Source organism: Monodon monoceros, unplaced genomic scaffold (genome assembly GCF_005190385.1).
Source record: "Monodon monoceros isolate NGI ecotype Baffin Bay Population unplaced genomic scaffold, NGI_Narwhal_1 Super_Scaffold_7, whole genome shotgun sequence".
Taxonomy (NCBI): Eukaryota; Metazoa; Chordata; class Mammalia; order Artiodactyla; family Monodontidae; genus Monodon; species Monodon monoceros.
In genome coordinates, this window is record NW_021703784.1 from 97,727,090 (window position 1) to 97,755,031 (window position 27,942).

A 27,942-nucleotide genomic window follows, 5' to 3' on the forward strand; every position below is an offset into this window, starting at 1 on the left:
TGTTCTCTCCCGGCCTCGGGAAAGCCTGGGATGCAGCCTTCACAGGAGACCGGCCAGATCTCAGCTGAACGGAAGGCATTCTCTGCTCATTGCAAAAGTGGTGGCTGGGTCACCCCAGCAAAGGGAAGCGTCTCCAGGCCTCTGACATGGTGGTTGTCTGCAGGTCACGGGGGGGCCCTTCACGTGGAGGCCTGGGCCTGTGCAGAGGAAGCCTGCCCTTCTATGGGGGGACTGATGGGCAGACTCAGCCTCCAGCCCTTGGCATGTACCTGGCCTGCCCCTGTCCTTTTCCAAACTGGAGCTCCTGGGTCTGGAAGGGAACGTGTACCCCAGTCTCCCCACCCCCTCCTGTTCTGTGACATGTCCTACCGAAGAAGCAGATATGCTAGAAGCACAGAGAAGGCAGGGGCCTCCCCTGGAGGAGGGCAACAGAGGCCTCAGCAGAAGGCATGGCCTGGAAACCCCAGGAGGACCAGGGGCTTCACCAGCTCGTCAGGCTCCTGGGATCCCGAAGAGCAGAACTGGGAGCACAGGGAAAGGAGGGCAACTCCCAGGCCGAGGGAACATTCCGGAAAGGAGCCACGGCTGAGCCCTCAGGAATGTGTCCACAGGAAGGGGCTCGGGGAGGAGAGTCGGGGTGGGCCTGGCGTGTGCTGAGGCCACGCCACTGCTCAAGGCCGAGGTGAGAGCCCTGCTGCGGGGAGGGCACTGTCGGGAGGCACACCCCCTGAGGATGGAGGAAACGTGTTCTTGGGGGACCTGCTTCTCCCCCACACCACCCCCAGAGTTTGACCTCAACCTTTGTTCTCAACCTTAGACTCGGGAACAAAGGAGAGAAAGAGGGAGAGAAGCTGAGCTGTCCCCACAGGCCAGGAGGAGACAGTGGCCCTGGGCTGAGGGTGGGCAGGGCCCCCTTGGGCCTCCCTGGTGTGGTCAGTCTCTGCCAGTCCAGAGAACACCTTGGAAACATCTCACAGGAGACTCTGTGCATGGGGTCCAAGGCCAAAGCCCTGAGCCAGCTCACAGGGGCAGCGGGTGCCGGAGGTGGGAGAGGCAGAACGGTCCGCTGGGATGGAACCCGACCGGCGGCGGGGGGTCTCCCTGGGGAGGCTCCCTCCACAGAAGAGCCTATTCCCTGTTCCCACCAGAGACATCCTTTGGCCCCCTCCCCTAGTGTAACAGAGAGATGGAGCAGTTGGAAGGCCTCTCTCCCCCTGCCCCCTCCAGATCTCCAAAATCGAGGGCCATCCAACCCTAGGTCCTGGAGAGAAAGATCCACCCGGGGTCATCACTGCCAGGCTGGTCTCCCACCCTGTGCTCCAAGGAGCTCCAGGGCCCCTTGGGTTGTATGCTGTGGTACCAGAAAAGAGGATCTTTAATTAAAGAAGTTTATGAAACACTGATTCCTGTACTGCAGGACTTCTCAGAGCCTTTAATGTGCCAATGAATATCAGTGTTTCCCAAACTTAGTTGGTCATGGAACCCTTGATTCATGGGATCACTATTAATCTTTTATGGGGCACAAGCGCTCTGAGGAACACAGTTTGAGAAACAGTATTAAAGAATGCAGCTTCCCGGAATCCTTGATAACACGATCCTTTTGGAGGATGTCCTAAGCCCAGGGGGAAATTGTGCAGCAGGTAAACCCTGCTTCCTGCCACTCGACTGGCTTTGGGCCCAGGGAAGAGGTAAAGGCCTAGGAACCTGGGGGCATGTAGACAAGAAAGGTGGCTTCCTCCCCCTGGGGCAGAGGGTCTGAGAGCTCAGCCGGGTGGGAGGGGGCAGGGACTGCAGGGCCACAGAGAGGCAGGGGACGACCCACTGTTGCCCTCACTTTGCCTTAGAGAGCCCGCAGAGCCTGCTCCCCCGCCCCACTGCCCCCTCTCTGCTTCTCTTGTGGGCCCTTTTTAGGACCATCTAGTACACACACAGCCTTACCCAGGAAGCTGATGGTCAGCTGGCAGAGACAAGCTCTCTGGCCCAGACCGTGGCTGCAAACTCGGTTAGAGGCCTGGCCTGGAGGTGGCAGGTGCCGGGCTGGCCCCGTGCTCCCGCCATGTGGTCCCTCCCCTCTTCAGAAAGCCTGGGGCCTGGGCTCTGCCAGCTCTCGGCTTTGAAGACTGGAGAGCATGCAACCAAACCCAGCTTCAAAGGCTCCCCGCAGCCTCCTCCCAAGCCCAGCCTCGGCCTGGCCCACCCCTTCACTTACCCGCCCCCCAACAGACACACACCCACAGCTTCTGCGAAGGCCCCAAACAGGGTCAGAGCAAGAGATGCAAAAAGAGGAGCGGGGGCCGACGAGGGGCAGGGAGGGAGCCCTCAGGAGAAGGGGAGAGGAAGGAGGGAAGTAGGAAGACAGGAAGATATACCAGGGGAAGGGCAGGAGGGAAGGCATGGGCAGGCGCGGCTGGGGCCTTGAGTTGAAGGAGGCAGGGTGGGGCAGGAAGGGCTGGGGGAGGCCCCGCTTCCAGGCGGAGCCCTTGGCTGGCAGGCTAAGATGGAGGGGCATCCCGCAGCCTCCCCGTGAAGGCCTAGGCCAAGAAGCAGAGAGGAAAGGGCCAGGCATTGGCCAAAGGGTACAGAGCCCTCTAGGGAGAGCCCCTACTGCCCTGTTCCCAGAGCCCCCAACCAGGTGAGAACCTTCTCCCAGCGTCTCCCAGTGACCCTCAGCAGGGGTCTGCAGATGGTCTGCAGTGCACGGCAGACCTGCCGACTTGAAGACGGATCTCAGAGCCAAATGCGGAAACTGGGGTGAGCCAGAGGCAGCAAGATGTGCGGTGGGGACCGGGCGTGACGGGGGAGGGGAGAGTCTCTCCCCATCGCTCTGCTTTCCCTGAGCAGACCAACACTGGGTCCTGCTGGGGTCACCAGGGTTTTTGTCCGTCCTTCTTCCAGGTTACCCTCAGAACATTGGTGGGGTCTAAGGAAAGAGTCTGAGCCGCCACCACCCACCCCCAGAGAGGGGCTCCCCAGCCCCAGGGCTGGGGGAGGAGCTTGGAGGTGCAGGGGAGTTAGGCAGGGCTTGGGGACAGCGTGTGTGTGTGACGTGAGGGTTGGAAGGAGGAAGCAGCACCCGGGGTTGAGGGAAGAGGCGGACAGTGCTGGGAGGGAGACCAGCCAGAACACGGGGCTGGGGGCCCTGGAACACTGTGAGGGTCTGGGAGGCACAGGCAGGAAAGGCGGAGCCCCGGGCCACCCTGAGGTGCTGGGAGTGGGTGTATGGGACTGGGCTGGGGAGAGAGCAAGGCACCAGGTTGTGAGGGGGAAACTGAATGTGTGTGCGGCCAGATCTGGGGGGGTGGTCCTCCCACTTGGGCTGCCTGCGTGCTCCACCCCAAACTCGAAGCCTGGCACCTACCTGATGGCCTTCTTCTCACTGCGCCCACGCCCTGAGTCTGGCGTGCCCACCGTCTCCAAGGAGTTCTTGTAGCGTTTGCCCTGTGGAGACAGCACCAGGGTCCCTCCTGGGAGACAGGGCTGGACTCTCCCTGCCTCCCCAGAACAGGGCCCTGGGGGGAGGGGAGTACACTGGAGCCCAGCCTTGGCAACAAGGTCTGGGGCCAACGTGTGAGGGTGTCACCACCTTGGGGTGCCAGCCCTACCAATCCCTGATCCCTGGTGGGCAACTCCTGGGCCCCATCGGGCTCTAGGACTTGGCCCGCCCCCTTGACCTGCACCCCATCCCTGACCTCTAGGGATGAGGTCCCTCCCATCTGCCTGTCTCCTGGGGCTCTGGCTCGGCTCCCAGAAGCATATCTCCCTCTGCTGTGGACAGACGGCTCTCAGGCGCCTGGCCATGTCCCACTGGCCACGTCACTGCCCCCAGATGGTGGGGTGGCATCCTGCAGGGCAAGGTTGGCAGTGGCCAGTGTCGTGAGTGGCAGGGGCAGGGAGAGGGCCCATGCCCAGTCCTGCCGGGGCCATGTCCGTCACTGTCTGGGGGCTCCCTGGGGGTCCCTCCTGCCCCGGGCCCGTGAGGCAGTGCAGGGCCTGAGTACCCTCCTTCACAGGAAGGCAGCCTTGGGAAGCGAGGCTGCCCACTGACGCTGGGGCCGGGGGCAGCCTGGCTCTTCCTCAGCCAGCACGGGTGGAGGGAGGGGCAGGGCAGGATGACGGGGTGGGCGTGCCAGGTCCCCTGGCTAGAGGAAGGGCTGCAGCGGTGACAGGGCCTGCTGCCAGGAAGGTGAGCACCGTTCACCTCTTTGGTTTGGGTTTCTAAATTTAGCTCACACAGAGCCCGGCACCATTAACATTCCTGGCTGCCACCAAATGTCCTCACGCACACCCAGGGGCCACGGGCCTGGGCGGGGGAGGGGGGCTGTGCAGGGGCCGGAGCTGTCTCCCACTGGGCACTGGCCTGCCCCTGCCCAACAGAGTGGGGTCGGGGACACACACACACGCACACGCAGGCACACACGGAGGCACACACGCAGGCACACATTCCTCCAACATTCCGTCATGTGAGCCAAGACCACAGCCACATCAGTCAATTACTGCATCCTCCCTGAAGCAAAATAAAAGCCACACGGCCGCGTCCCCCGACGCTCCCGCCAGCTGCAGCCCCTTCCGGGGACTGGAGCCGCCTGCTTCGGGAGAACAACAGCGGAGCTCCCAGGAAGGGGGTGGAGGTGGGGGGAAGGCCCTCATGCCACCTCCAGTACGCCTATGCCTCAGGGGTGCCAGGGTCCTGTCCCAGCAGTGCCCCACATTCTCCATGTCACCCTGCTCACGTCCCGTGCCCTCTCCAGCCCCCCTTTCCCCTCCTGTCTGAAATGGTGTGATGTCACTGGATCAGCCCTGGGTCCCTCACCCTTCAAGCTTCTCATCACAGATATTATTATTATTATTATTACTCTGTTTACCTACTTCAGCTCCCACCCCTGGGAACATAGTCCCCAGTGGCAGGGGCTGTATGGGCTCTGGTACTTGGTGTGGAACCTGGTACCCGGCAGTTCCCCAAATCCATTAACTGGAAGCCCCACCCACCCAGGGGTCCAAGCCTCAGGCCGTTGCCTCTGAGCCAGAACTTTAAGAGTTAAAAAACAGAGCTGCTGGATCCCCTGGGTCCACAAAAGCTGCCCTCTCTCAGCTCAACTCCAGTCCCTCCCATCATTACCCAGAAGTTCAAATCCCAAACAATTCCTAGTTCCAACTGGGCAGATCAGGAGCCTGAAGCCCCTCCCTGGTGGCCAAGGGCCCTTCTTGGGCAGGACCCTCAGGCAGGAGTCCCGCCCCCCCCGTCCTCCAGCAGGTGCAGCAGCGTGGGGCAGGCAGCACCCTGCCGAGAGCCCCCCCTGTCCCACCCCTCACCCCTTCTCCTCTTTCTTCCTAGTCTTCAGGGAACTTGCTCTGGTCAGCACCCTCTTCGAAGGCTGGTCCGTTGCCCCTTCCCCAAGGCCAGGCACCTGGTTCACCCAAGGCATTCTGGGAGCTTCTGCCTGTCCCTCTTCCTTCCACAGCTCAGAGAGGCTTCCCCTCCAGCTGCAAGGACCCTTTTGCAGAGGAGCTGGGGCACATGGGGGACAGAAACCAGGGCAGAACTTGCCTTGGGGGTCAGGGGAAGTTAATGGGGCAACGATAGGAACCTCAGGTGGGGTCCAGGAGACATAAAACAGCTCCAAAGGAGCCCAATCCCCCAAGCCTGCTTATCAGGGAGGGGGTTGGCCAGGCTGATCCGGAAAAAGCCAGTTGGAGATTAAGGAAGTTATTAATGTTTGGAAATGGGATCTGGGCTGTCAGGTATCACGTCACTGCTGCTGAGGGGACAGGCAGGCAAGGAGAGCCCAGCAACTGTGCAGGGGGAGCATTTTAAAGCCCCTTCCATGGAGCATAGAGACAGCCTGGACAAAAAGCTCCCTGGCTTATGAGACCAGGGGTTGGAAGGGGGTGGCAGGATTGGGGGGTCCTAGGCGAAGGAACATTCTATCAGCAGCTCAGAGGGACAAGTCAAGAGGGACACACTGCGGTCCGGACCCCTGAGACCCCTGAGAAAGCTCTGGCTGGAGGCTGGGAGGAGGGGCTGGGCCAGGGAAGGTTCCGCAGCTCTCAGCTTCCCAAGGCACTTACTGCACTGACAGGCCCCCACCTGCTACAAAAGCTGTCATCTCTGAACTCCTGTCTCCAGGTGAGTGGGGGTAGGGCTCTCAACGAACACAGAGAAACACACACACACACACACGCACACACACGCACACTGCAGCACTTACGTGGGGATCTGATGAGATGATCCACATCCCACCATACAGGGCCAAACAGACACACACACACACACACACACACTGTACCAATGCCCTCAAAGTCGACACCCTTAGCACAAAAGACCCCCACTCAAGGTCACCAGCAGCGCCTGTTCATACAACCCTCCCCTGCCTTCAAATACAGACAGACAGACAGCCGAACGGGCCCTGCAGCGAGGCGCACAGGGCTGCAGTGCATGCTCAGCCACTCCCAAGCCTCTGAGGACATTCGCACACACGAGCACGTGGCCAAGCCCCTCCTCCACCTCCCCTGAAATTCTGAGACAGACAGAGAGACAGGAAGTCCAGGAACAATGCAGGGCAGCCAGTCTGGCACCTGCATGCAAGGAGTGGGCCCGAGTCACACACACACTCGCACACACTCACACGTGGGGCAGGGCTGGCCTTCTCCCTGGCTCCTCTCCAGGGAAAGGAGCTGCCTGAAGCTGAACATCCTGGGATGAAGAATCACGCTCCCATTTCCCGGGTTTGCCTTTCCTGAAGGAAGCACGTTGGGTTATGGGCCTCTTGGGCCCTCCCCAGGAGCATCTGCCCCTTCTCTTCTTCAGGACTAAGGCATTGAGCCCCCGCCTACACAGCACCCATGGCCACAGCCCTTCCCCCCACCGTGCCCCACGCCCCTCTGTGGCGGGCAGGGAGAGAATGGGGCTCCCAGATGCGGCACCCTGCCCTCACTCCCACCGTTCTCAATCTGGGGCATGGAAGGTGCCTGCCAGGGACCCTTCTTCACCTAAGCCCGGAAAGGCCCCACACCTGGGACACCTCTGGGCCCACCTTCGGGGGTCCCCCTGCAGTCCCCAAAGTCCCCATCGCACTTCTAAGCTGGGGCAGCAGGACGGGGGATGAGTAGGGTTCTCGAGGCTCAGCCCCACTCCGAGAGCTGCCAGGGCGCAGGGAGGGTGGCTCAGCCCGGCTCCTCCTCCTCACGGCGCCCTCCGGTGATGAATGTCCCTCCTGATGGTCTCGTTACTTACTGATGGCCTAATCCTGCTCGTTAATTTCCCAGCCCTCGTTAAAAATGAAAAGAAGCCATTTGTGCTTGTACAAACCCCCAGAACCAGGATGGATGTGCGGGCGCCCGGGGCGGGGGGGGGGGGGGGGGGGGGGGCCGGGTCAGGCGGAGCCTCCTCATTGGACAGGAGGCCCAGCTCGGCCACGCCCAGCCCTGCGCTGGGGGCCGTGGGCGGAGGGCACAGGGCGCTCAGAGCTGTGTGGGAGGGGGCCTCGATTCTCAGTTTGCGCGTGCGTGCGTGTGGTGTGAGTTTCCACGGAAGTATGCCTATGTGGGCAAGTGGGTCATCGGCACGCGCCCTTGAGAGCATTCACGAGCCTGTAATTGAGTGGGGGTGGGGACCCTTGGGAGCCTCACCAGTTTGCGCTGACACCAGTGGCAGAGGCCGCAGAGGACGACAGTGGCGCTAAGGCTGACGGTGACGATGGCAGAGACCAGCAGGACATCGCGGGTGGGCGCCCCTGGAGAGGACACACACAGGTCAGACCCTCACTGGCCAGGGCCAGCTACCCTCCCTCAGCCCAGAGCCCCCTGGAACAACCACCCTAGCCACACTGGGAGCTCTGCGCCCCAAGTTCTACTCCCAGCTCTGCCTTGCTGGCTGACCTTGGGAAGTCTCTTCCTCTCTCTGCATCTCACTTTCCTCATCTGTAAAATGGGAGTCTCCGGGCAGGTCTCTCCCAGTCCCTCACTGCACGAGCCCTGCGTGGGGTCCGCACCAACCCCCAAACTTCGCACCCTCGAAGGGAGAGGCCAAGTGTGCCCTTGGCCTAGCCAGGCCTCACCCACCGGGCTTTCAAATGCCTCTAAAAGAGCCACCGCTTCTGTGTGGCATGATTCCATCCCCGCCCGCCCCGCTCTACATACACGGAGCCACAACTCCAGCCGAATTTGCCCAAAGCGTTAGTTCCCGTAGTCCCTCTGACGACATCTGCCCCACAGGCACTGACAGACCCTCTTAAGTGTTGCCCAAGACTCCACAGCTACATGTATAGTCAAAGAGGGAATCTCTGGAACGCTCTGACCCGTCCTCACCCCCTTTGGCTCAGCTTTTTTTGGGCTGCAAGTCTACCCAGCTGGCCTCTGCACACCCTGTCCTCCCATGCCCTAGCCCCTGAGCTCGCCTCCAGTCCTCCCACCCCATCGGCTCAGCCCCCCCTTTGTTGGCTGGCAATGTCCTAAATGTTCCCCAGGGGCTGCCCCACAGCTTCCATTCTAACAGCTCAGGGGTCCTATGCTTTCAGAGTGGAAACCTTGATGGACTTGCCCTGGGAGCAAAACCCCGGGTTTCTGTGTAAATCCCACCACTTGCTAGCTGTGTGGCTTTAGTCACCTAACAGCTCAGTTTTCTCCCCCCCGGAAATGCGGGTTAAACCTCCTCCCTCCCTCCTCACAGGTGGCTGTAAACACGAGCCCAAAGCAAACGTAAGGAAGGCAAAACTTGACCAGAAATCGTCATGTGGGGGAGTGAGTCGACAGAGACCAGCATAGATCACTTGTGCTCTGTAAATATGTGTACGGCGGGGACGCGTCTTAAAGTCAAGGGGATGCTGTTTATTTACAGAGGAGCCTGCTTAGGCTTTTCGGTTTCAGCGATGGTGGTAATTAAGAGTTGACAAGATCTGTCTGGTCCTGGTTCCTTCGGTTTTAGCTTCTGGCGTCCAGTGTCTCATGCTTTGCTGCGGGGCCTTATGAAGGAGGGCCAGGCGGTCATCCCCTGTTCTCAGGGCCCTCGGGCCGCCTCCCACCACCACTCCAGTGCCCTGGGCAGCCAGTCTGCTGCCCGCTCTCCCCAGAATCCTGATTGGGCCCCACCCCTCCCTCTCCAACCTCCGGAGCTGCCGAGATGTGGGAAAAAGCCACCCTTGCTGGGCGCCTCCTGTCCACCTGCCAGGCCAACTAAGCTTCCTCCCATCCCAGGTCCACAGCCTCGGTCCCCAAGAAGCCACTGCACCAGTTCACCGTCAACCTCAAGGCCCACAGCACCAGGGAGCTCTGATCCGGACAGTCCACAGACACCAAGGAACTGGTCCTGCCTTTCCCTCCCTCGGGTGGAGGAGCGCAGCTCTGCAAGGCTGAAGGGGCCACATTTGTCACAGTTCTCAGGCCAAATGGGAGGCCTCCATCTTTAACCTCCAGGCTTCTGGGGATGGGGGGGTGCATAACACCACAGGGCACACCACCAGGGCCCCCAGACCCAGGCCTGTGGTAAAGAGGTGTGCGAACACACCTTCCGAGAATGGGGCCGGCGCTTTTTCTAACTCTCTTCATGGAAGCTGCCCCTGCCCCACGGGGAGGGTCTGGGGGGCGGGGCGCTATCAATCCCTGGTCCGGGAAGATCCCACATGCCACGGAGCACCTAAACCTGTGCGCCACAACTACTGAGACTGCGCTGTAGAGCCCGAGAGCCACAACTACTGAAGCCCGCATGCCTAGAGCCTGTGCTCCGCAACAAGAGAAGCCACCGCAGTGAGAAGCCCGCGCACTGCAACAAAGAGTAGACCCCCACCCCCGACCCCCCACTCGCCGCAGCTAGAGGAAGCCCCCACGCAGCAACAGAGACTCAACGCAGCCAAAAATAAATAAATAAAATATACATAAATTTATAAAAAACAAACCCTACATTAAAAGAAATAAAATGAAGATAATAATGGCACCCACCCCGTGGTAGTACTCAGTAGATACGGATTATTATTAAGGTTGTTGGGTTAGTTCCCACTCAGGTGTACAGAGAGCTCTGGAAACACAGACGAAGAAGTGGTTGCTGGACTAGGGAGCTATCTGGGAAGGCTTTCCTGAGGAGGCGGTATTTGGTGTGGTCTGGGAGAGGGATGTGAGGTGAGGGTAGGACAATCTGGGCAGAGGGAACGGCGAGAGCAAAGGCATGAGAGGGGAAGAAGGGTCAGGCGTGTTGCTTGAGGAGCTGGACTAGGTTATGGGGAGTGAAGTGGCGAACCAGGCTGGGAATGAGAGTAGGGCCCGATGGCGAGGGGCTTTGTCTTCCAGGCCGAGGGGCTTCCTGTGTTAGTAGGCCATAGGAGCCATGGAAGGTTTTTGAGCAGGGGAGGGGCAGGATCAGAGGGCGAGTCAGCGAGCTCACGAGCTGGGAGCTGTGGCAGGAGGTCAGAGTCCAGGTGATTCCTCTGCCCCCGTGCCCTTTCTGCATGCACCCTCCCCCACATATCTCTGGCCATGGGGCAATTCTCCAAGGGATTACCTCCCTGGAGCCTCTTCCTCTCTTTGCCAAACAAGGTCCTTATCAAAAACGGCTCTTCAACCCCTGCTCTAGGCTGGAGAGCCCCTGAGGACAGAGGCTGTCAATCCCAAAAGCCAGTGGTCCTCAGAGACCCAGGGAATGCCCATCTTAAGCAATTAGTATTCTGTGGGCATGGAGGATTAGCACTGGGCTTGGAGTCTAGGACAATGAGGCTGAGGCCTTATTCTGGCCACTAACCAGCTGTGTGGCCACGAGCAAGGTGCTCGACCTCTTGGAATCGGTGCCTTCATGTGTGGAGAGCTGATCCTTCCTCACTCTGATGAGAAGCAGGGGTTCTAGGTGTTCCACATGCAGCAACAAATTCGTCTTCACAACAATAACCGAGGTGAGCATTAAGATTGTCCCCATCTTACAGATGGGGAAACTGAGGTACGGAGGGGCCTACCAAGTACTTTGCCCAAGGTCATTCAGCTAGTAGGCGGTGGAGCCAGGGTTCGAACCCAGGCAGTCTGACTCACAGTCTACATTCTTTGTCTTGACATCACACCCACTACAGAGGCGAGTGGCCAGTGGTTTTCCAGGTGTGTTCTTTGGAACACCTAGGGTTCCCAGGAATTTCTCAGGGGCCACAGAGATGGATGCTGAGTAGATGGGGCTGTGTCCCCTCAAGCCCTGTTCAACGAAAGCAGCATGGTTTCCCTGTTTCACATCTTGGGCTTCCACAGAAAGTTCCATTTGAGGAAAGGGATGTGTTACTAAGGAAAGTCGAACCCTCCTGGATCAGTGACCCTAGGAACCCCTGCAGCATGAACGGATGCTGTCTTCTTCCAGGCAGCTGACCCCTCCCCCAAAGATTCCCTGCCCCCCACCCCAAGCAACCCTTGGACAGCCCTTGAATCCACGGTAAAACAAATCCTTGCCAGTGCAAATTGCATCGATGCTGTGAACAAAAGTGACACGATGTCCTCAGCCTGCACGCGATATTGCCATCAAGGGAGGCAAGCCTGTTCTTGCCTGCCAGCCAGGGTGAAACCATTCCCAGAACACGGAGTCACTATGTCTCGGGCTGCAAGGGACCTTGGAAGTCAGGCCTCATCAATGAACGAACGCCCTGGGCAGCCCTGTCAGGGGCAGGAAGCTGCTTCTGCAGGATGCAGACCCTCCACAAATGGGCGTTGGTAGCTAGGGCTGCTGTGTCTTGAGCTGAGCTCAATCTGTCTCCCTGGAACTTCCCCCCAAGGTCCTAAGCTTGTCCTCTGGAGCTGCCGGGAACAAACCAGCTCCCGCTGCCACATGACAGGCCTCCAAATCCTTGCTGACAGCTCTCATGTCCCCTTCCAGTCTTCTCCAGGCAAAGCTGCCCCAGCCCTTCTAACCCTTCCTCCGATGACATACATGGTTTCAAGTCCCCTTAGCGTCAGCATATTAACATTTGGGGAAGGAAAATATTGCAGCCCTAGTCAGCCTTTTGACAGAGCTGAGTTCCACGACCTATCCTTGGGCAGAGGAGACATCTGGGTCCCAGGGATGAGACACAGACAAGGGCTGACAGATGACATCGGGAGACTTGGGAGGCTGGGTGAGCCAGGAACAAGGAGAGCTAGGCCTCTGGGGTCCAGTCCCAAGGGTGCCAGGACGTGAGATGTAAACTCAGGCATGTCCCTGACCCTCTGCCCAGGCCTTTGGCGGCCATGTCAACCAATTAGAGCCCAGGATTAATGACAATCCAGTAGAGTCCTGTAGGCTTTGCCAGGTGCTGTCCGCATAGCCCATGGTTCTGACCATGCCACCCCACCGGGAGCTCTCAGGGTAAATAAAACCTGTGTGCTTGAGGAGGTGGACCCCTTTTGAAGGTGGACAAGATGCCCCCACACAGCCTTCCCTTCTAGAACATCAACTCCATGAGGGCAGTGCTCAGTCTCGTGTTCACCGCTGTCTTCCCGGCACCAAGGACAGAGCCAGGCATATAGTAGGTGCCCAATAAATGCTTGTTGAATGAATGAGGAGGAATCCCAAGCCTTTAGGAATGATAGTAATAGAGGCTACCATTTATTAAGTGCCTACTGCGTACCAGACTATGAAGGTAGGGGCTGTATCTGCTTTGTTCATTCTGATAACCTCTGTGACAGGCAAACCCACAGGAGGTGCTCAGTAAATATTTGTTGAATGCCCAGTGCTTGCATACGTTATCTCACTTGTCACCCAAACAAGACGGGATAGAAGAGATGGGACGGGCTGCAGTGACAGAGTTTGAGAGCCTCTCTCTTTTAAACACAAACACACACACACACACACACACACACACACACACACACACCCCAGGATCCCTTCTGGTCTTCCCCCATGCCCATCTTTGACTGACAAGTCCTGATTTTTCTAGACCCAGATGAAAAGCACCTCCTCCAGGAAGCCTTCCATAATCTCCCCAGTGGGAATTAATTTCACAGAGCTCCCATCACACTGTGCCTGCACCCTTCTTTTAAGGTGCAGTGACTAAGAGCCAGGGCTCTGGAGCCAGACTGTCAGGCAATTCGGATTCTTATTCTTCCGAGCTGTGTGACCTCATCTCTGTGTGCCTTGGTTTCCCCATCTGTAAACAGGGATAGTACAGGCCCTGTAGCACTACTGTGAGGTTTAAAGGAATTAGCACAAAGAATGCACTTAGCACAGTGCCTGACACGGAATAAGTAGGCAGTAAATGCTAGCTATTATCGTAGCATTACCACGTCGAACCCTGCATTAGAGACATCTGCGGCATGGAGTTGGCCCTCAATGTGTTGTATGAAATACTGAATACACATTCAGTTTTCCCCACAGGATAGCGGAAGCCAGGGGCCACGTCTTATTCGATCTTGTGCACCCCTGATCCCTGCCCCAGGACCTGGCCCAGGGCTTAACGGAGAGCAAGCACCAGTGAACACCTATGGCAAGGAATGGGGAGGGCTGAGGCATGGGGCTGGGGGGTGAGGGTGGGCAACAGTTGGAAGCCAGGCTGGGCTTCAGGTGTGAACTGCAGAAATGACCCCGTCCCTTGCCAGGGCTCTGCTCCCACTCCCAACTCCTTCTCATCTCCTCAGCAAGCCATGATTTATAGATGAACAGAATCAAACAGGGCCACTGGCTGCTGAGAGGCCCTGAGGAGCTGCCAGAGAGGGAATGGATTTCTGAGGGCAAGCTCACCAGCTGCCCAGGGTGGAACAGGAGGGGAGGGGGGAGCAGGTGCACACCTACAGGCCAGAGATGTGGACACCCATGGCTCACATACACGAGCCACGGAGACTCATCCTTGGCACAGACGCCTATGCCCGCCTCCCGCGTATAAACACACGCACGTGCGCGCACACACACACACACACACACACACACAAGCCATGCTGACTCACCCCTTGAATGGACACCCAATGCTCACACTCACACACAAACATGCACACACACCCACGGTCACGGTCATGGTCACGGTCACGAACAGATGCCTAGACCACTCTGCTGTCCACGAGGTCTAAATGTTCATGCACTTCCTCTGGCCTGGAATTCTCCCCCCATGCACATCTGTCCTCTGGAGCAGAGCAGTGAGACAGGCAGTAGACTTGAAATGACTTGGGTTCAAGTCCCACCTCTGCTCCCAGCCAGTGACCCAGGGCGAGTCCCATTCTGGGCCTCAGTGTTTTACCTTCAAATGATGATAAGAACCCCTGACCTGCCCTGTTGGGGTGTTGTCAGGATCAAATAATAGCTAACATTCATTGAGCACGTGCCTTTTGTGGTAGACACCGTGCCAGGAAGTCTATAGGCACCATCTCATGTGCTCTCTGCAACCTTTAAAATTATTATTCCCATTTCGCAGAGGAAAAAACAGGTGTGGGGAATTAAGGCAACTTGAACTTGTCCTTGACCCTGCTGTGGCTGTTCCCCTCTGAGGTGAAGCACGTGACAGCACTCTGTAACATGCTACACTGTGTGATCCAGCCACACCCCACTTCCCTCCTTCCTTCAAGAAGGCCAACCTCTTTCACACTTGAGACTTCACATAAGCTCTTCCCTCTGCCTGGAATGCCCTCCCTTCTATTCTCTTCTTTCTATTCTCAAGATCCCTAGACAAAGATGGTCTTCATTCCCTCACACATTCCTTTCTGTTGCCCCCGTAACTATGACAATTCATCACTGTGGATTAATAATTAGCATTTTGTATGTCTTTCCCCCACTGGGAACACTTGGAGGGCTGAGACCCCCCAGATCACTCATCTCTGTAGCCCAAGGTCTGGTACATAGGAGAGGCTGGATAAATATGTGCTAAACAAATGCATGAAATTATTCAAGGTCCACGTGAGCCTTCCTCCTCCAGGAAGCCCTCCCTGATGACAAGCGTTCACAGCAGTCTCCAAACTTGAATGAACTGCCTTCTGTCCAGCCTCCTTTTCTTGGGAGTAGGCCTGTCCTCCAAGCAGGGCTAAGAGGTTCTCCTCATTGCTCGGTGTCTCCGACAGCCCATAGTCCAGGACACGATATAGAGGAGCCATTGGACATGCTGGAGATCTGGGCACATAGGCTCTTTTCCCCAGAATTCACTTGCTCTGACACTCTCAGATGGTGACACACACACTCCCCACATCTAGCCAGTCCAAAGTTGTCCCATCACCCCCACACCCTCCTAACGTCCTGGAGTCATCCTCAGATCCCAGGCCCTTGCTTTCCTCACCAAGTGCCTTTAGCCATAGTAACTAATGTATGCTCAGCACTGAATCATGTTCACAGTCCTTAGCACCCTCTGAAGGTAAATCCTCTTATCCTCATTTTACAAAGAAGGAAACTGAGGCTCAGAAGGGGTCAGCACTTGCCCACACAGCAGAAGAGAGACAAAGCCAGGATTGAGCCTGGAGTCTGGAAGACCTCAACTCTGTGCCCCACGGGCACTAAGCCTTACAACAAGTTGCTCCGAGTATAGACTGAAGGGAAGAAAGAAATGGAGTGAACACAAAACAAAGAGCAGCCGGGGAAAGGGCTTCCACTTCCCCACGAGCTCCCCCAAGCTCTTCAACGACCCCTCTTACCCACACACCTTTGCCACGGCTCCTTCCCACCTCCACTGCCCCAGCCCTTGGCCTCAGTAAAGCAGCCTCATTAGACAGATGCTCAGATGTTCTCAAAGTCTCAGAACGGGTTGGGGGTTGGGTGCCTGGGGCCGGGCAGGAGCAGGAAGAAGAGGCTGGTGGGGTACCTGGGGACTTTCCCAGGGCCGTGTCTCTGGTACGGACTAGGGTGCAACCACTATTCCAGAGATAAAGCAGTGATGCTGCGGATCACATTCCATCCTGGTCCTGCCTCCTCCCACTTGATTCTGCATGACAGTGCATCATGCCCCAGCGCCTCCCCCCACCATCCTTCGGTGGCTGCAGGGTGACGTTCGAGGTGGAAAACAGCGAAAGCTGGAGTCACAGGTTTCCAAAGGAAGCACCCCTCCACGTGCACGGACAGCAGATGGAAATGGGGGAAGGTGGGAGGGCAAGGGCAGAGCCTACCAGCCCCAGGGCTATTTGGGCACGGGAAGGGAACATTTCTGGTGCCTATCCCACCTCCCTTCCTCTTCTCAACCCGACACACACAAGAAAGCCAGAAAAAGGCAGAGTGTGGGAGAAAGCAACAGAAAACCGATGAGCTAAACTCTGAACCCCAGACAGCTAGGCAAAGCTCCAGGCCTCGAAAGCAATGTCGGCCTCACCTGGGGCGGGAACAAGGCTGGCAAAAGAGGAGGCCTTTTTCGGGGAACTGTTTCGGAAAGTTACAAGTAGCTGAAAATAGGGGCTTAGTGAGAGCAAGCCTCCTCAACCTTGACTGTAATAAAAACAGATAGTGTGTGAGTGAGCTAAGGAGAGTGTGCTGGCAGGGGCCGCAGAGGCCGCCTGGATGCAGACGGTTTAGAATTCAGAGGAGATGCCAAGTGAGTAAACAGCGAATGAAGGATTATCCGGATGGGCCAGGAGCCGTTCCAGCAAGAAATTGGACGGGGACATGTCAGGATCCACAAGCACTCCGACTTCTCATCAGGGAGCAGGGCCTGGTGAGCTACGAGGGCCTCATCCACACCTTCTCTACCTCTGCTCCCTCTTCCAGCAGAGAGTGTGGCCTTGGTAATAATGGCTCAGGCTTGTTCAGTGCACAACAGTTTACAAAGTACTCCAGAGTCTACCGAGGGTTTTAAATCCATCGTCATATTTAATGGAGGTGGTGGGGGTATCTTCTGCCCGGTGAGCCCCTCCTCTCACCACAGCCACCCCCCCAAAAAAACTCCCACAACTCCTGGCTTAGGAAAGCCTGGTGCATCTGGCTTCAGTCTTCAGCCTCAAAAGAGGGGGTGCGGGGTAATAGGCCATCTGTAGACCCCAGAGAGCTGCTGAGTGTGGAAGTCATCAGGGTCAAAGCCATTCAGGACAGACAGGACCAGGTGCCAGCTCTAAGCAGGGAGCCCAGACTGAAGGGTGTTCAGCCAGAAGTTAGCCCGGAACATGCCACCCACCCTGATCCCAAAGTTGATGAGCTGCCTGGGCAGCCATGAAAATGATCATGTCCATCAGGGCAGCAGGACCCCAGGAAAAGGAGGAGCTCAGTTGGAGGGTCTCTCCACCAGGACTGTGGAGCGGCGGCAGGATCAGGGACATGTGATGATTAAGCGCAGGCCTTGACCACTAGTTACTCTTATGAATAATGCATTGTTGTGCCTTGGTCTAAATCAGCATCTTACTGTTATTAATAATACACGGCTGCAAAGAAGCTGGGGTTGGAACGGTGTGCTGCATTTTATCTGAGGACCTCAGAGCACTTAAGAGTTCCTCATGCTGAAGACTCAACACTACCTCCCCAAGTCATAGGCTTCCTCACAGGACAGGGTACCTGTCCTGCCCTGACGCCCTCCCATCTGAAGCTTGGAGCCATGAAAGCCACAGGGTCTAGGAATCTTCTATCCTGGGATTCAGATTCTTGAGCTTTTGGTGGTGGTGGTGGTGGGGGTCCACTTAATCTTCACCAGCTCAAGGGCTCTCGGGGACACAACATAATGTGAAGCTGCTCTCAGAGCTGGTCAGGAAGGAGGGATATAACCAGTGGGAATCCAGGTGTGGGAGAGGTGGATCGAGAGAGACCACTGTGGATCTGAACCCAGTTCTGCCACCCACTGTCACTGTGGCTGTGTGACCTTAGTCAGCTAACTCAACTGCCTGGCCCCAAGTCTCCTCCTTAGAATATAAGGTGTCTGAGACTCCCTCTTGGAGGTGCCATTCTTCCATATTCTGGGGGTATTGTTTGCACCACAAATATTTGGATGGATCCACAGAGCCCGCTGCTCTGAACTCTGTCCACGGTGCTGAAACAACGATCGGCCCACGGCCTCTGTCCTTGGTTCTGAAACAGAAACTCAGTCCCGAGACTGCCCCCTCCTCCAGGCCACCCCGTGCATTGCCCCGGGCGAGCGGAATTCAGGAAACCAGAAGCTTTTTCAGGACTGCAGCGTAGCGGTCCTACCTTACTCTGCTAATCACTCCGTGATAAGTCCGAAGTTGAAGCCACAGCAGTGAGCAGCCCGACCTCAAGAACCCCCTCTCCTGGATGAGGTCCGCAGATACCAAGAACTCCAGTCAGCAGCCCTACTCCAGACAAAAAGAATTTCCCCGCTAATGTAAATGCCGCATCCCATTCCCTCAGGGGACCCCGCCGCACTGCCTCCTGGCGGCTGGCGCGGGTACTGCGCTCAGATCAGGAACACAGAAGGTCCCCAGCGGTGGCGCTGGGCGTGTGGGGAAGGAGCGGCAGACCGCCGGGCCCTCGCCGCCCCCTCCCCCCTCCCGGGGCAATCTGGAGCTCTGAGCTTGCAGTGCTGCCCAACACCCAAAAGCTCCAGGCTGTCTGACTGTTTTCCAGCCACCCTGGGGTGCCATGCTGCCCCATTCACAGCAAAGACTCAACCCACATTGCTGGACCCTACCAGGTGGAACTTCCTGTTCCCTCCTCCAAGGTGGGTGGGGTAGACCTGTTTAAACAAACACAACCTTTTCTCCCGCTGCTGGGCCAGTCCTAACGAGATGAACACACAGCCCTGTAATACCCCTCCACCAGGGCAGAGGCTCTCTACCTCACACCCGCCCACATAAAAAACTTGCCCACGGCTCTTGCCTAGGAAGAAGTGTGCGTTGGGGGAGAAGCCCACAGCTGCAGCCCACTCCTCTCCTCGCACCCCACAGGTAGGGGCACTTTGAGAAGATCTGCTTGGTTAGCCTCACTGGGTGTAGAAATTCCCCTCTTCCAAAAACAAACAGCAAAACAAAACCACCTGAAGACAACACCCCAAATCAGCTTCTCTGGATCCAGGCATGGAGTAAAGATAATATCCTTTAATTACAGTAGATATAGCTAATATCAAATGCTGAGCACGTACTGTAGGCCAAGCACTGCGCTAAGAGCTCTGCGAACATTGTCACATTTAGCCTTACCAAACCTCCCTCTCCCAGGAAAGCATCAGGATCCTACAGATCAGGAAAGTGGAGCTCAGAGAGGTGAGGTGACCACTCAGGGTGGCGCAAGTATTGAGACTGGCATGGGAAACCACATCCGTCTGCCCTTAACCTTGCAGCTCAGCTGGGTCTACCTCACCATCCTTCCATGTCCTTCGGGAAACCTCAGTGCCACTTATGTGTTTCCAGGGCTACCCCACCACTCCACGATCCTCACGTCTCAGCTGAGAGCCACATGGAGGAAGACAGTAGCACCTCACACTCCCACAGCACTTTGCAGCCTGCAAATTGCTTTCACAGCCACCGTCCAAATCAGCCCTCATGGCACGGAGGCCCTCCTTTGATTTTACAGGAGAGAAAAAAACTAAGGCTCAAAGGAATAAGTTTTGTCCCAAGTCACACGATGAGCAGTGGAGCCACAAGTCAGATGAAGATGGTGGGACTCCCAGCCCAGAGCTCTCTCTCGCCACTTCCTCAAGGCTGAGGTCCTGCAGGCAAGCCGGAAGTGGGTCTTAAGGGCTTTCGCCTCCGGTCAGGCTTCCTGAGGCCCTGACCTGAGCCGCTTCCCTTCTCCCGCTCCCTAGGGGAGCATCCGTTGGCTCAGCTCTAACTTGGAGTCTCCAAGTCTCATTCTAAATGAAATTTTTTCCCAGGCAATTACTTCCTGCTAATTAGGAGGCAAGATTGACAGTCCCTGGGCCCTGGGCTGACCCCTTTACTCAACTCACAGGGGTGGGGGGTTCCTGAGGTACTAGGTAGCAGCAGCAGCCACAGGAACTGCCTGGATCGGCCCCATCATTTGAAGGAGGCCAGGAAACTTTTGAGGGCAGGGGGACTGGTGGTGGAGTAAGAGGTTCCAAGGAATGGGAAGAAGGGAGGTGGGGATGCTGAGGGGGGAGGGACTCTGAAGTGGAAGAGAGCCAGGGGACAAGAAGCTGGAAGGAGCCTGGATGTGCCATGCAGAGTAAGAGAGAGACCTAGGCTCAGGAGCAGCAGGGGGAGCCGGGAGGATCCAGAGAAACGGGGACACGTCATAGGGAGGAAAAAGGAGGCATCTCAGGAAGCAGGAAGACAGAAGAGGAGGGAGAGATCTCCCTTCTGCAGAGGGAGGAAAGAAGGCACCCCGGAAAATGGTCAAGATTACAGAAGTGGAATAGGTAGAGGCGGGGAGATACTGGGAGACTCCAGAAAGGGGAGGGAGACAGGAAGGAGGAATTGCTAAAGGAAATCCCTGGGGAGAAGGGGAGGGGGGGGAGGACAGCTGGAGTGGCAGCTCCCAGGGCCCCAAGAAGGGCTCTCTCTACATCATTGTCCTTGAGCCTCCCCCAATGTCAGTGCCCAGCCAGTCGGGCCTGCACGCCCTCCTACGCAGCCACAGGTGTGGGCGGGCATGATGGCAGGCCACCAGCCGGCTCAGGCCCCAGATGCTCCACTCACCCAAGGCAGCCAGCCGACTTTCCTTCCTGCCAACCTGCCACCCCCTCCAGCAGGCTAAGCCAGGACCCTCCTGGGTGTCACAAAACAACATGACCAAGGGGCTCTGGGGCTGTGTGGTCTAGCCCCTCCACTTTACAGAGGCAGGATCAAGGTCCAGAGAGGAAAGACTGCTTGTCCAAGGTCACAGAGCAAGTGAGTGGTAAGGCCAGGTGAAAAGGGATCAGGGGCTAAGTTGCAGTGGTGGGTCCTGTTCCCTCCTAGGCAAAGCCAGTAACAGGAGACAACACAGGTCTTGGTCGCCAGCAAGTCAGCCCCTGATCAGTCTAAGCTCTGTGGAGTGTGGGGTGGCAGGCAGAAGGGAGTGAGGGTTGCCAGGGGCTGGAAGGGAAGCAAAGGAAGTCACCATTTATAGAGCACTGGGTGGGAGGGTTCTGCAAGGGTTACAACTGCAGCTAACATTATTGCACTTACTAGGTACAGTGTTCCCACCACTTAAGACATTACATGCAGATCTCATGTAATCCCCACGATAACCCTATAGAGTATGTATTACTGTGATTCTGTTATAGGGAAGAAACTGAGACCCAGGAGGGTTGAGTAATTGGCAAAGTCCGCAGACTAACCAGTGGCCTGGTTCTAACTCAGGCGGCTGGCCACTGCTTTGAGGACCTCTCTACCCCAGCGCTATCTGAAGATGCTCAGATCCCAGAGCTCCCAAGATCCCAGCCCCGCCCTGGCAGAATCTAGGCCCCAAATGCCAATGGGGTTACAGTTCTGTGTTGTGGAGGCTTCTTGTGGCCCAAAGGAGGTCTCAGACTTGAACAAGCCCTGTCTTAAGGTGCTGCAGTCTGGGTTCTAGTCCTGGCTCTGCCACTAACATACTGTGTGACCTTGGGCATGTCATTTGCCCTCTCTGTCCTGGCGCTCCCACCTATACCATCGAAGGGTAGGACCAGATAACAAGAGCTAGTACGCATTGTGCTAACTCTGTGACAGGCACGGCTCCAGGCAACGTATGGACATTAACTCAGCGAGCCTCCCAGCAGCCCTCTGAAGTAGGAGCTATTATTGTCTCCATTTTACAGACGGGGAAATGAGGCAACACAAGGTTAAGTAACTTGCCCAAGGCCGCAAAGCTAATCAATACGTGGCCGATCTGGGATTCGCACCCCATTGCTTTTGACACAGAGCCCCTGCTCTGGCTGCTACTCTGCACTGTTTCCCTAATGACTCTCTCAGCCCCCTGCTTGGTGCCCCAGAGAGATCTGCCTATGTCCCTCTGCACAGGCACACATGCCATCATATTTCCACATGGGAAGCGCACACACTATCACGTGTCTGCATGACACGACATGCGTTTGCTCATGCTTCCACGCCCGCTCCTGTGCTTCCACCCAGTTTCTGTCTGGAATAGCCACACACGGCCATCCGTGTCCACAAGAACAGGCCAGCTCCGGCAGGCCCACATGCACGCATACACACGGACGGCCCCCTTTTCTGGGCTGACTCGTGGAAGCCGTGTGCCAGGCTGCAGCATATGGCCACGTGGTAGTGATGTGGGCCGCCACGCCCCTTCTCCTCTGCCCCCCTCCGGTGCCTGGGTGGCTCGCACGTCACATCCCGCACCTGCCGGCACCCCCATCCACGATGCCTTCCTCACACCTCTCCCCTAACAGAAGCGGGCACCTTCTCCAGGAAGGAAGCAGGCACACGCCCAGCCTGGCTCCCACAGCCCAAAGATGCCAGCCAACCTGGGGGTGGAGAGGGAGAAAGAGGCATCGATTGGAGGCTCTGGGGGCCCGAGGTTCACGGTTCCTGTCTGAGACTAAGCCCTCCCTTAGGTCTGAGTGACAGAGCTGAGCTCTCAAGACCCTAGAGATGCCAGCTCCCCTCTGCATTGCCAGATATGGAGCCAGACGGGGGACCAGGGGACAGTGGCTCTGCCCATTGCTCCCGAGCAGGACTGTGGTGCCGAGAGGGCTTCTCTGCCCAAGTTACCACTGCACCCCCTACAACCCCATCCCTGGTCCCTGCTCTCTCCTCTCTCTGCCCAAGCATCTCAGAGTTCTGGGTATTTTTAGGCCTCAGCTGACAGGCTGTGAAATCGCTCCCTTCACACCTCCCTAACCAGGCGGGGGCTGGAGAGGGAGGAATGGGGTTCTGTGTGCGGGGGGTACACACCCAGCCGATTCATCAGGCTCCTCCAGGGCTGGCAGGTGCCAAGCAGGGAGTAAGGGGTGCCTCCCCTTGAGTGAGAGGATCCTTCCATGGGGCCTGGAGAGAGGGAGAGGAGACAGGATGGGAAGGAGGCTCCGCCCCACTCCAGGGACCTGAGAACAAAGCTTTAGGGGACACGGAGCGCTAAAGCAGGCGCTGGGGCCAATACTGATTCCCAGCCCTCCCTTCCGAGTGATGGGCCGAGAGACAGGCTGGCTCAGGTCCTAGTGGGATAAGGGAGGCACTGTCGCCCAGTGGTTAAGACCTAGGTTTGGGAGTGAGGCTGACTTGCAATCTCATCCCTGCTCTACTGAGTGACGTGGTGAGACACTCCACCTCTCTGGGCCTCAGTTTCCTTATCTGTACAACAGTGGTAATGAGATCTCCCTGAGGGACTGCTGTGAAGATTAAATGGAAGATGTAGGTGAAGAACAAGACGGTCTGTGGACCCACCAGGCACTGCTAAGAGAGTCTCCTTCGCTGCTTTCCCTTACCGGCAAATCTTCCTAACTGTCTCTTCTCTGGGCTGCCTCCTTACCGTGATCCCTGAGGCGGGAGCCCATAGTTCAGCCTGGCTCTTTGGCGCCTGCTGGACCCTCTCCCGCAGGGGAATAAATCCCCAGCTAAGGTGGTTAGAAAACGTAGACCATCCCCACCCCGCCGTGTCCTGCTGCGGGGCACACATACACATCACGTGTACACACGGACCCAAACGCCAACATGCTTGCACGCTGCCAGTGCCTGGGTGTGAGAGCGTTTGCTCTGGGGTGGCCCCCTTGGGAAGTGGGAAGATGTACCCAGGCCCTGCTGTGAATGGGCCCCTGTGCCAGGGGCCGTGGGCACGGGGAGCGGGGTGGCCTGCCTAGTTGCTGTGGAGACAGGTTGGCTCTGGCGGGGCTCTGGAGCTCAGGCCTGGCAGCTGGAACTTGAGCTGTGCGGCTCCTCCAGGGCTGGACCCTGATGCCCACGGTGGGGGCAGCAGGTGCAGAGCGATTCTCTGGAACCTTAACCGCGTTCGCTGGGCCTTGGGCCTGTCCACCTTGGCTCTACATTTCTCTCTGGGAGGCTTCCTCTGATACCCCAGCCCCCTAGGTAAGCCCCCGGTGGGGAGGGGAAATCTGTGCCCACCTGCGCCAGGCTGTCCCCTTGACTGCCCATTACCCACCACAAGCTTTCGAAGGCCAGGGTCCCAGACCACCTGGTATGGGTGCTTGGGACACAGCCCTGTGCAGGTGAGGGACTGAGGAGGGTCTGGGCAGAGATGGGAACAGATATGTTAATGGCTGGGCCTCCAGCTCCAGATATGGGCCTGTCTCCAGGCTCCCACCCTCCACACTGCCACCGAGTTAAAGTTCTTTATAGAGATATGCTTGAAAGCCATCCACGGCCCACCATTGCCCTAATTAAAAAAAAGAAATAAAGCCCAGCTTTCCTATTTCAGAATGCCAGGACCTTCATAATCTGGCCCAGCCCACCCTTCCCAACCCTCAACTCCTGCTATTGCCCCCCAAAGGACTCCCTTCCAGCCCCCCACGCTCAGACACTCATTGCTGCCTCCACTGGCCAAGACCCGTCACACCTCCGGGCCATTGCATGTGCTGTCCCCACCACGCAGAATGCCTCCTCCCTGCCTGCTCACATGGCAAGCTCTTATTCTTCCTCCAACACCCAAAGCCCCGGACCCAACGCTCATGCTCCTGGGTCTGGTGGTGTGGCTGGAATCCCAAATCAACTTCTACCCGCAAGTGCCCCCGTCCCAGGGTGGTCTGAGGATGGACGAGCTAACGTACGTCGTGGCACCTATGGAACGCGCCACACACCTTTGCTGTTTTGATGGTAACTGACAGACTCTGCCTCGGTGAAGCCCTCCCCAGGCCTCCTCCACCAGGGCTGAGGCAGGCCTATCCTCCTCGGAGCTTCCGGAACCCTCGTCCCACACATCAATCGCTCGGTGCAGGGCGATGTTGATAACAGCTGCCGTTGACTGAGGGTTTACTATGTGCAGGGCTTTCTGCTAAAGATGTTTTCTGCCTTATCTCATCCTCCAACCCCATGGGAGGTAAGAACCATCATCGTACCCATTTAACAGAGGAGGAAACTGAGGCCAGGGTGGTGAGTAACTTGCTTCAGGGACACAGCCGCAAATGTCTCTGCCAGAGGCTCTTTGACCCCAGAGACCTAGCTTAAGTAAGTCCCCTGCTTCGCGGATGTAAAGTGCACAGCACATACTGCGTGCTCCACAAATAGGGACTTGCTATTATTGTCCTATTGTTATTATCGGGGAGGGAACAGGGTATGCTGGGTGACCTAAGAGGGGCTTCCTTAGGCCGAACCCCCTATAAAGCAGGGGACTCCCGTTTTCCTGGAGAAAGAAAGTGAGGGCTCAGAGGGACCCTCGGGCTGCCAGGGACTGGGGTTGGGATGGCAAGGATTTGTACAGGGAGCCCCGATATCTGGACGCGGTGGACCTGAGGAACCTGAGGGAGGCTGGAGTGAGCGAGTGCGCGAGGGGTTCACAGCAGGCCCAGGTTGGGCAGAGCAGGAGAGGGCCTGCCGTGCCACTGGTTGATCTGGACACCACTCTCTGGCCCCACTGACACCACCCCGTGGTAATGAGACGGATCCAATTTGTACCCAGGGCCCCGCCGGGAGCATCTGCCACGGCAGGGTTTGAAGTAATTTAATTGGACACATTAGCCACACAGCTCTGTCCTCTGCTCCCCTCGTGGAGGGCCTCAAGCAGCCACCCCTCGGGGCCTCCCACACCCACCACCCCGCCTGGCTGGAAGCAAGGTGCTCGCTTCGCCAGCTAGCACTGTGAGACGGACCTGCTAGGACGGACCCCTTGGCACCCTCACCTCTCTCATTTTGGGGGCTTCCTGAGGGCTCTAGAACCACAGGGCTGGGGTTTTGGGGTTCTCTAGGCCCAAAGTTCTCCCCTTTCTCTGATGCAACCAGCAACTCCCAGCTGGGGCTCAGACCTCTCCCGCCTGCCTCCTCCGATGGGCAGAAAGAGTCACCCCTTTTTTCCCCAGCCAGCTGGAGAACTCCAACTTCCTGCACTCCAGGAAGGGCATCGAAGAAGGAGGGCCACTACCAAGATTGGGGTTGGGTGGGCAGTTCTCTTAGGGCTCTGGGAAGGGGTGCACACACACACACACACACACACACACACTGAATCAGACACATTCATGCCCAGTTACACACACACACGGACAGACCCACACGCTATTGTGGACATGCCTGTATCTGTACAGGCCAAAGCTCCACCACCCCCCCACCACCCCCCATCCATGCCCGTGCACGCCACACAGCCAGGTGAGGCCCTGCTCCCAGCAGATGGAGCCCTCAGAGGTGGCCAAGCTGGCAGGTGGGAGGGTGTGGCAGGGGGCAGGCAGGGCTCCTGGAGGGCACAGGCCCCGCCTGGCTGGGTACAGGGCCAGGGGAGCTGCCCTCCCCCAACGCTTTCCGTCACAGCTCCCTGGGCACCTCGACGCACCTCGCTACAAATCCACTCATTAGATGCTGTTTGCAGCGGGCACGGAGCTCAGACGAGCACAGCGAGTACGGCCGTCCAGCTGCCACCTGTGCGCACACACAGGTACACACGCAGCGCAGCGCTTCTGTGCACCGGTCCCGCCCTCCTGCTCCCTGGGTGCTGCGGCCCCACACACTCAATCCCTCGGACATGTCAACTCCCCAGATGTCCCAGCTCACCATAGCAGTCGGCTCCCAGCCCAGCCTCACAGGCGACACACCTCTTCCAAGGGGCTCCTCCAGGCAGAAGCTGCAGAGCCCCCCAGGGCAGGCCCGACGTGCCAGCCCACTTTCTGACCAACTGGGCCCAGAGTCCCAGGCACAGGCTCTGGGCGCCATCCAGCCCCTTCCACAGGTCCCATGCTGCCTGCCAACTCCATTCCAACCCCTGGGGAATTCTGCTGGGTGAGACTGAAGTCCTGCCCTCCAGACACAAGTTGGACAGGGCCCAGCAAGCCTGCCCCTGCTGCCCGGAAGGTCAGGGACATCCACGTCCGTGGAACTGGCAAGGTCTACCTGGCACCACTGGCTGGGGTCCCCTGGCAAGGCAGGTGGGCACCCGGGCTGGCCTGGCAGAGGCTGGCTCTGGCACCTGGCCAGACCAGTGACAGCCCCAACAGAGAGCGCTGACCTTACTGGCGGCATGAGCCACCTGCCCGGCACTGCCCAGGGGACAGGGCGCCGGCTCCACGCAGGGCTGCCTGCGCCTACCTGAGATGCCTCCGTGCCTCCGAGGAGCCTGTCCAGCCAAGAGTCCTCTGCTCAGGACTCTGCCTCCCGCATGCCCCCCCCGACCCCGAGCCCCCACACACACCACGAGGCCCCCCTTACCACTCCTCTCCCTGCTGTTCCCAGCCTCACTCCCCTGCGGGAAGCAGTTATTGAGAACGGTCCATCAGATTCAATAAAGATTCAAAGCCCCTGAGAGAATGGGGGTGGGTGGGCAGGGAGTGCGGGTGGGGAAAGGAGGAGCGGGAAGGGCGGGGGGCCCACACGCTCCTCCTCTGTCTGTCCCTCAGGCAGGGCTGGAGGGGGTAAGAAGGGGACAGTCCTCCACTGTCACTCGATGTTACCTGCAGTGCCCCTTGGGCCTGAGCTTGGGGTCAGCCAGGGGCAGGGCCCAGCTGTCCGGGGCCTGTCTTTGTTCGCCTGACACCCACCTGTTCCTCTGCCTTCCAGCTGTCCCTCACCTGTCACCTGCTGGCCTGTGGGTTCCCACCCCAGTCCAGCCTGCTCTAGCCCCTCTTCCCCAACCAGGAGGTGCTTTGAGGCTCTCTCCCTCTCCACCATCCCCCAGTCCTGAGCACCCAGCCTATCGGTCAAGCTGTCCCCACAAGGCCACTGAACAGCATGATCGGAGGCCGAGGGGCAGGGGGCAGTCCTGTCTCCCTGGAAATGCTACAGCTTGGGGGCACTGGCTACCCTGACCCAAACCCAGCAGAAGTCATACGTCCAGCCCTGCATTTGGACCTATTCTGTCCCGAGTCCCCCTCACAGCCATGGCCCGCTGGGAGGTCACTTGATCTTCAGTCCCAGCCTGTGAGCCAAGCCCAGGAGGCAGGCCAGGGAGGTCTGGGCCCGCGCAGATGGGGGAGCTGGGGGTGGGGGCAGGGTTTGTCAGTGAAATGGTCAGTCAGGTCTCCTTGGACAGTCCCACACCCCAGCCCCTGTCCCTAAACTTGACGGCCCTCACAGTGTACACCGCTGATCTGCCCTTTCAGCCCCGATTCCTGCTCCACACGCCACGCAACAGCCCCTCTGTCCCTA

General features: G+C 57.9%; 1 protein-coding gene across 7 annotated transcripts in view; it reads right to left on the bottom strand.

Moving 5' to 3' along the window:
* Nucleotides 1-27,942, bottom strand: part of SYT7 (synaptotagmin 7) — a 58,783-nt gene that overhangs the window by 27,329 nt on the left and 3,512 nt on the right. For all 7 annotated transcript variants that reach the window (XM_029207258.1, XM_029207257.1, XM_029207254.1 and 4 more), the window contains exons 2-3: nt 7,627-7,730; nt 3,359-3,438 (exon numbers count right to left, since the gene is read on the bottom strand). In XM_029207258.1, the coding sequence (XP_029063091.1) occupies nt 3,359-3,438; nt 7,627-7,730 (184 nt within the window). The remainder of the gene's footprint in view (nt 1-3,358; nt 3,439-7,626; nt 7,731-27,942) is intronic.